Below are 9125 nucleotides of genomic sequence, written 5' to 3'. Positions count from 1 at the left end.
CAGTAAATCACTTTTTGGCACCCAGTCTGGCTCAGAGAATGGTGGTCGTGCTCACTCAGAGAAATAATGACAAATACCACAGACTTCCAAAATAAAAGTCCTATTGTACATCAAATGTACCCAAATAGATTATTGGATTGTAACTGAGACAGTCATGTGTTCTACACTTGAATGGTCTCCATGGGTTTGATCATTTTGTTGTTCTAGCCTTCCCAGTGCATTTCAGATCCAGTTTAACAATCTATTATTTGTTTCTCAGAGCGTCGATGGTTTGGCACCGCCTTACCCGACAAACCGTTTGAAACCCTTCAGTTCTACCACAGCACTGAGGCACTGCTGCTCCTGGAGATTCAGAGATCCAGGTTTGAAAGCAGAGGCGATGGAGCCTTCTCAGGGGTGGCTGCTAAACTTAGCTTTTCACATTAGAGCTGCCCGAACTCTAAGTCACTATAAACAAAAAACAACTGCTCTCAGGTCTGTTAGAGCCGCACACCCCGGCTTTTATTATGCAGCCACAGTCTTTACTCGTAATTTGTAGTCTGTATTCAATGTTGATTTAGTGATTGTTTTATACAGTGTACATTTGGTATAAGTTGCAATGCAACTTGCAATAAAACTAACCTTTGACTTTAGAGTAAGGCCATCAGCGAGGGTCTGCTGCAGAAACACTTCAGTACTAAAAGCAGGTTAATCAGTAACTTTCAGGACATAACGAGCTCTCCAGCCGGAGCAGGTGAATCATGTGAAACGCTGCAGCTGGTCTGAACGTTTCTCAGGACTGTGTGATCTGCAGCAGAGCCAGACTGAGGCCGGATGCAGTAAAGCACTTCCTAACAGGGATGAAAACATCCACACATTCCTGATGTCGGATTATTTTTATTTCCAGACATGAAAAATGAGGTCAGCTCATCATCATCATCATCACCACATCGGTCGGTCGTTGTGTTCAATAAAATGACAAATGTGCACATTAAATGAATATTCTGCATGTTAATAAATAATCTGAAACTACATTTCCCATGATGCACAGAACAGCCGACTAACCCTGCAGATAGAATCTGAGGGGGCGGAGCTTCAGGTCAGAAACTACAACAAAACGTCCTCACGCGCAGCTTCAGAGTGTTTTTACAGCGCCGGAGGATCTGCTGGACCAGCACGGCCCGGCCCGGCCTGGCCCAGGTTCAGGGTCAGCGCGGCTGTCCCAGCAGGCCAGCTTTAGCCGCCAGAGCCTCGTTCTGCTGGATGTGATACTCCTGGAAACGCATGGAGATCCTCTGAGTCATCTTCAGGTACTTCTGCAGGCACGACTCGGAGCAGCTCGACTGAAACACAAACGGCTGTGAGGATTTTATCCAGATGTTCCTTCACCTACATGTTTCCGTCATCCAATCATCTTTTTTTACCTCCTCGGGCTTCACGTCTCTTGTGGTGAAGTCTCGGACGCAGTCCATGAAGCAGTTCTCCGTCACCTTGTTGTACGTCCCCAGAAACTCCTTAAACTGAACACAGGAAACAGACACGGCTCAGAAAACGGCTGCAGAGCAGCAACTCAGCAAAACAATCTGAGAGACGACCGAGAAGGATCCGAGGTTCAGGTCTGGGAAGAAATTTCCTCAAACAGGTTTTAACCTCCGTCCTCTCGCTGCTTCAGGCACGCTCAGTTTTAAAAAAAAAAAAAAAAAATATGATTCAACTACAGGTGGAGCTCATAAGTAGAACCGTTAGTGCAATTTCTGGCATTAGATTTACATGTGTGCTGGAGAGCTGCTCCTTTTGTTCACTAAAGCACATCTGTGAAGGAATAAAAAAAAAAAAAAAAAAAGTCTACTGCTCTGAAAAAGTAAATGTTCAGCGAAGTGCAGCACAGAAGCTCCCGTTCATAAAACAGTATTACAAAGAAGAGTGTATTTGTCATAAATAAGCCCTTCAATATTCTTTTTCAAAAACTTTTAACCATTTTGTTTTTTTATTTTCTTCTGTTTTCATTTCCTGAAGTTTCACCTTTTTCCATTCATTTACCTCCCTTTTTACGAACTTGCTTTTCATTTCAGATATTCATTTCTTAACGATAATTTTTCATAATGCCATATAATATTTTCTAGTTTCATTTGATTTATTTTTATTTAATTTATTTTCATTTATAAATGGTAAATGGCCTGTATTTGTATAGCACTTTACACTACATTCAGTCATCCATCCATTCACACACTGGTGATAACAAGCTACATTGTAGCCACAGCTGCACTGGGGCGCACTGACAGAAGCGAAATGAACAAATTCCTTGATCAGGAAGGCTGGCTCTGTGGTCGGCATGAAGCTGGACACTCTGGTGACAGTGGCAAAGAAAAGGACACTAAAAAACAAAACAAAAAACTGCTGGACATTATGGACAATGCTGGGCATCCTCTGCACACGGCCATAAACAACCAGAAGAGTCTGTTCAGTGACAGGTTGCTTCTCCCAAAGACAAGCACCAACAGACTTAAAAACTCCTTTGTCCCACACGCCATCAGACTGTTTAACTCCTCTCTGGAGGACAAAGGAGGGGGGAACAACTAAGCTGTAGTGCCTCTTCACTTCACTGTGCAATACCTTTTGTGCAATACTTTTTGTTAATAGTCAGCGGTGCAATAGACCTCAATACTTGAAATGTGCAATTCACTTGTATTTTTTATTTGTATTCCTATTGTTGCGAGATCGATCAACTTTAGACCAGACAACAAACGACGGAGACTCCGGAAAAGTGCAATCAAACGATGAGTTTTATTATCACAGGAGAACAACCAACCATCAGCATACAGAATGTGTTGCTCTGACAAAAATACAATGGGTTTTGGTTTTATAGGATAAAATATCACACCTACGTCAATACAGTTCAAAAATACCTGGTGACAGACAGACAAAAGTTCAACTCGTACAAACAAGGGTTCATCACATATACTTTTAATAACTATAAACTGACATATAACTTCTCTTTTCTACATTACTTGCCTTTTAAGGTAATAACTTCAGGTCTTAGCATTTCTGAGAGCTAATAATGGACCCTTGTCATTAATCACTAAGTAGAGTACTTTTGCAGCCAGTCTCAAACTGAAGTAGAAGACGCTTAGGCCTTCACTCAAACCTGCTACTAGATTAATATGTGTATTGTAAGCATGCATGCAATTAACCTGCTATGTTCTCATCTCCCCTCAGCATGTATCATCTGGACACTCACCAGTGAAGCTTAAAACCTTCTAGAATGGAACATCAACTCTTAACCAAGCACATTTATGCATTGTGTATAAAATGAACTCAACCTGTAAAAATAGAAAGGTCAATTTGATGACAGACATATTCAATGCAATTTTATAAACCCTGCAGGAAATATTACTGATAACTGATACTGTAAAACGTGTTATTAATACATTCTTCATAAGGCAGATTATATGGTAGCAATAAAAGAATCTCTGAATCCCAACACTATTTATACGAAGGGGATAAATAGGAATACAAATAAAAAATACAAGTGAATTGCACATTTCAAGTATTGAGGTCTATTGCATATATATATTATTCTGCTCACGCTCTGTAACTTCTGTCGGTGCTGTGCCGAGGGATTAATAAGGTTTTATCTTATCTTAAATACTTTATCTTTGAAGTTACTTTTATCATACGTTCTAATTTACGTGCTTAATTTTTTACTTTAAAAACATTTCATGATCCTATCTCTCAATTATACGGTTTCATTTATTTATTATTTATGTGCATTGCTTTTAGCTACTCTTTAAAGGAATTTTTCATTTCTAAATTAAAACTAATTACTTTCTTGTCCCCTCATGTATTTGTCCCAATAAGCTGGCACAGTGTTCTGGCATTGACGGTATTTGAGTTTGTTTTGATTGATTCTGTTTTTATCTATTTATTTTTACCTACGGGTCTGTCGCTCTCTCCTTTTTTGTCCCTCACAGGCCTCCTTGCTGTATATCTGTGAAGGTTCTCAGTCATCCAGGTCATCGTAGTCTAAGGAGTACTCATTCGAGAAGCTAACCCAGAACTGAAGAAGCTTCTCAGACGAGAGGTGAAATGTAGTGATGGGTAGATGAGGCCTCGTGAAGCGTTTCAGCACATTCCCCAAACTGTATCGACACTGCGTCGGCACAGTTTTGCTCCATACTGACACCTGCTGGACCTTAAATATCATTACAGGCAACTTACTTGAGACTCACAACAGACACTGATTCAATGACCTAGTCATACTTGTACACTGTAAGGTATTGTACTTTCCATGGAATCATTTTATATCTTCTATATTACAAATATTGTGAAATATATTATGAATGACATTATGTGAAAATTAAAATGAAAGTATTGTGAATGTAACATTACCCATTTAAATGTATTTGACTCAGAGTTTATTATAAATTTCTATTCAGAAAAATAGGTTTATCCAATGTTTTAGCATTCAGTCTATTGCGTTTTTTTGTTTTTGTTTTTTTTAAAACACACCATTTCCCCAGCTTTGGAAAACTCACAGGAACAGATACAGCTGGGGTAAACAAAAACTGTAAAGCCAGGTGGAAAAGGTTCTGATAAGATGTCTTCCTATTCCCTCAGTACGTTACACTCTCTCTCCACAATACTAAGGGGTTGGCAGTCCTTTATAATAAAATTCAGGACTGCCTGGTCCAGAGCAGTCTTCCTAGATGCTTGATTTGAAAATAATAAAACACATTAATTTAAAAAAAATGATGATAAAGATGTTTAGTGTCTATATAGGCCTACCAGTGTTCATTCTCGATGTGTTTGTCTCCTCATTTTCATGTTTGGCTCTGTAATGCCTAAACACTGAGGATGTGCTTTTGTTTGTGTAAGAAAGCTCCGCAGAACAGATGCAACATTTATCCTGCATCAAATGAAATAAATAATTTAAACTTCAAGTCACATTGCTGTTTTTCCTGTTCTGATAGATTACACTGAAACAAAGACAGACAAACTTATTTGCAGTTAAAAGATCAAAATGATCCCACACAGCAGAAACATTTCTTTTTCTTTCGGGCTCCATTTTGATGTGTTTTGTTTTTTAGTCTTTGCGAGAGTAATTTTGTGTTTTTTGGTGGCGACTCATTCCGTTGGCAAATGCGGTACCTTTTAAACACGGTTTGGCGCGTTGGCAATGAGCGATACAGCAGCTGTATCGATTCACGTGACTTTTTCTTAAAGCGACGCACGCACCGATAGCTTGATACATGCGTCGGTGTTGCTGGACCCATCACTATGGACCCTGGAGGCCACAGTAACCGGACTTTGTGCCTCTGAATTCTGAGCCTCTTTTTTCAGAGTCGACATGAAAACTCTTGGGGTCACTTACCTGTTTGATCTGGTCGAACTCGGACACCTGGACCGCCATGATTCGGACTCTGTGGGAGGGGAAACAGGGCGACAATTAGCAGTAATGCTAACACACCAGACTCCATTCATAAATCCTCCATTTTAGCTCACTTCGTGGTCCGCCTCTTTTAAAGCTCCTCCGGCGCTCACGTGTTATTCTTTCAATGTGACTTTACAGGTGTACCGTTCAGCTTAGGTTGGCTGGTTTAGTAACGCTTCAGATAGCAGAGGTTACCCGGGCTTTAGTGACATGATGAACAAACCTACCTGATAAAACAGCACTTTAAACGGACTGCTGCTGCTAACGGCTAGCCCGGTTAGCGCCGTGTTCCCGCCCTGTGATGAGGGTCCCTCTGTTCTCCTGGGGATGTTCTTCTTCAGCCTCCCAAGCAGCAGCGCTCAGTTTCCCTTTACAGCAGAAGGAGGACAGTTTTTATTCCACCTGAGCTCCGAGCTGCCTGAGGGGAACCTCCGAGTGACGGACTGAAGGACGCATGCGCACAGAGCAGCAGATCCTCTCCGATATTTTTGCGACTTTTCATCTAAATTAAAAAGAAAAAAACCACATGAGGCTTACATTAAGCTTAACATTCAGCTATTAATTAATAATTTTAAACTCAAAACACAAATAAAAATGTACATTTGAGAGAAAAATGTGACGAATGTTCAGGTCAGAAACCGAAACTTACCGAAGAGCAACAAAAGTTCTGTGACTAGTGTTCCGTCCTCCAAATATAATCGCATTAAACTAAATCTAAACTTCATCAGTAAGTCCTTCTATAAAGGCAAACCATCTTCAATCATAATTTCTCCTGAACCAGTCCAACTTTACAGGGTCGTTTCAAACACATTTCAGAAAAACATAGAGTTCTCGCAAGCAGTAAAATGCACTCTGACAAAGAAGCTGTTTTCACAACTGCAGCTTCCAGAACGAGTGAGACGAGTGTTTCAAGTATTTATGAATGAATTCGTTTGAATACATTTTTTCAGTCATTTTCGCACTCATTGATTTTTCTATGATAGAGGTGTACTGTCCAGTTTTCGGCTAATAAATAAAATTTTAATTTGCTGTGTTTACTTTGTTTCTCAATACCGTTTGTTCTTCTTCGTGTTTTGATTTTGAAGCGGAGTTTTTTCAGCATCCTGTCTGGAGCGGAAGCCGGAAGTTCGGTTGTTTGTTGTCAGCAACAGTTGCTGTGTTTGAACATTTTCTTTTTTCTGTCGAACTTTCTGTGGGGGTTTTTCCTGGCGTCTCGTTGGGGTGTAAATTATTTTAACTCTCTCCTCGCCCCCCGCGACGCTGACCGCCGCCTTCCTTTACCCGGCCAGCGGCGGGTTTTAGAGCCGGAGCGGGAAGTCTGGACGAAGTTAGCTTCCATGCTAACAGTGCAGCTTTAAATAAGCTTTATTAACACTGTAGGTAAACAGCGTCATGTCTTCTCCGGCTGCACTCAGTCCGGATCAGTCCTCCTGCAGCTCAGACACCGGGGACGTTTTAATCCGCTCCACACGAGTCCTCCACCCGGACCGGACCGGTCCCGGAGGCGGACCGGGACCCGGATCCGTCCAGATAACCGTCCGAAAACTGCGGGACTTTCGTCCTCCTACTCTGACCGAACTGAGACAGAATAAGCAGCGGCGGCGGAGTCCCAGACAGAACCCGGATATCGCTGCTTCACATCGGTCAGCAGCGTACTTAAAGCCCCGTAAGATCTCCGGAGGAGGAGACGGAAAACTCGCTGAGGCGATGGACACAGGTGGGGGGGTAATATAATACCTGGCAGATGTGTTCATTATTTTAAAACGTGCCCAGACTGAAGGTGTGTCCGTGCATCAGGGTGTGGGGGAGTTTGTGAGGGTCATGGAAGAAATCCAGAAACTTTGGATAAAGTCATAGCTGCTCACGTGACTCACAGCTGCGTGGAGCTGTGCCGTTCACTTTAGCTCAGGGTGAGGTTTAAAAGCCAGCAGCACAGAGAAACACTGAGGTAGGAGTAGGGTTAGTTCACTAAAACTAGCTGTGTCGGCACATTTCAGTTCACTAAAGTAAAAATTCTTAGTTGTAGTCTTTTAAATAACAATTAAAAACTCAAACTGAAATGAACGTGGAAAATAAAATAGGATAAAAATATAGTGTAAATCTTTGTTGGTTTGAAATAATTCTGGGACATCGTGACTGACGAGATTTTAATGGACATCTTTGAGGCTGAGGATCGCTGTTCAGTGTCATAGATCGTGCCTGTGACACACACCCTCTATACAGCAATACAGGTCACAATAACGTTCAAAAACAAAACTAATAACTCTGCTACACCTAAAGCCATTAAACCAGACGGTCCTTTAAAAGCAGTGAAGATCGCATTTCAGCCAACAATCAGCAGCCTCGCGTTACAGATACGTCTCTAGACGTTAGACCAGGGCCCTATTTCAGGAAGCCGGTTTAGTGCAAACTCTGAGTAAGTATACCCTGAGTTAACGAAAACTCTGGGTTTTCGGTTTCACAAAGCAAGTTTAGATTAATTCTGAGTGAGTCACTATGACGACACACTCCGTGAAGCTAACCTGCCCCCTAGCAGGTTTACTTCAACTAACCCTGACTTTCTCCGCCGGAAACCTGACTGTAGGAAGTGTCAGACATGGTAAATGGTAAATGGCCTGCATTTGTATAGCGCTTTTCTAGTCCCTAAGGACCCCAAAGCGCTTCACACTACATTCAGTCATTCACCCATTCACACACAGGCGATGGCAAGCTACATTGTAGCCACAGCTGCCCTGGGGCGCACTGACAGAGGCGAGGCTGGCGGACACTGGCGCCACCGGGCCCTCTGACCACCACCAGTAGGCAAACACGGGGTTAGCATCTTGCCCAAGGATATTTGGCTGGGATTGAACCACCGACCTTCTGATTAGTGGCTGACCTGCTCTGCCACCTGAGCTACAGCCACCCAGGATGTTATTCCTGGGTGTTATTCCTGGGTGGCGTGCCCCTTCCTTGAAGAGCCAGTAGATGTTGAAGCCCAAATTCTCCGCAGAGCTCTCCGCCCGGAGAGAGTGATTAGAGCACGTTTGGACATTTTATCATTTCCTGATGATTTCCTGTGTGAACGTTACCGTTTTTCAGCACAATCTATAATTTATTTGAATAACATCCTCAGGCCTAATATTGCTCATGTGACACATCGCGGACATCCTCTCAGTTCTGTACATATTATTTGTATTACACTTCGGTTTTTTGCAAACGGGAGCTTTCTGTATAATATTGGAGACGCTGAGCACGTTTCCAAGGCTACCGTCTGTCGGGCAGTCAGGAATGTTACAGTTGCACTGAAACGTCTCCTGTACTCGTTTGTGGTGTTCCCCGGTCATAGACCCACAAGATTTATCAAAGAGGGATGCCACAAAATTGCAGGTATCAGGATGAACGAAACTTAATTCATGATGTGGTGATACTTGAACTACTACTTAAATTTTACATTTATTCTCACGGTTCCCAGGTGTGATTGGCTGTACAGATGGCACTCACATTCCAATCATTGCTCCTTCAGTAAATGAAGGAGACTATGTAAATGGTAAATGGCCTGTATTTATATAGCGCTTTACTAGTCCCTAAGGACCCCAAAGCGCTTTACATATCCAGTCATCCACCCATTCACACACACATTCACACACTGGTGATGGCAAGCTGCATTGTAGCCACAGCCACCCTGGGGCGCACTGACAGAGGCGAGGCTGCCGGACACTGGCGCCACCGGGCC

General features: G+C 42.4%; 2 protein-coding genes across 3 annotated transcripts in view; one reads left to right on the top strand and one right to left on the bottom strand.

The window, feature by feature from the left end:
- Nucleotides 1–870: 870 nt before the first annotated feature.
- Nucleotides 871–5840, bottom strand: timm9 (translocase of inner mitochondrial membrane 9 homolog). 2 transcript variants are annotated; one of them, XM_085342867.1, is made up of 4 exons: nt 5482–5840; nt 5351–5399; nt 1404–1499; nt 871–1322 (listed from the first exon to the last, which is right to left on the bottom strand). In XM_085342867.1, the coding sequence occupies exons 2-4, from the start codon at nt 5387–5389 to the stop codon at nt 1188–1190; spliced, it is 270 nt and encodes an 89-aa protein (XP_085198993.1). In that variant the 5' UTR covers nt 5390–5399; nt 5482–5840; the 3' UTR covers nt 871–1187. The 2 variants fall into 2 exon arrangements, with proteins under 2 accessions (XP_085198993.1, XP_085198994.1); XM_085342868.1 differs by having other exon boundaries at nt 5638–5840.
- A 740-nt stretch (nt 5841–6580) lies between these two features.
- Nucleotides 6581–9125, top strand: part of kiaa0586 (KIAA0586 ortholog) — a 33661-nt gene continuing 31116 nt past the window's right edge. Inside the window, exon 1 of the mRNA XM_085342634.1 lies at nt 6581–7127. Coding sequence (XP_085198760.1) covers nt 6803–7127 — 325 coding nt within the window. The 5' untranslated portion in view covers nt 6581–6802. The remainder of the gene's footprint in view (nt 7128–9125) is intronic.

This window comes from Diplotaxodon limnothrissa, linkage group LG19 (assembly GCF_057381915.1).
Source record: "Diplotaxodon limnothrissa isolate DT_005_m linkage group LG19, D_limnothrissa_male_GT1.1, whole genome shotgun sequence".
NCBI classification, from domain to species: Eukaryota; Metazoa; Chordata; class Actinopteri; order Cichliformes; family Cichlidae; genus Diplotaxodon; species Diplotaxodon limnothrissa.
This window is presented reverse-complemented; position numbering and strand designations above follow the sequence as displayed.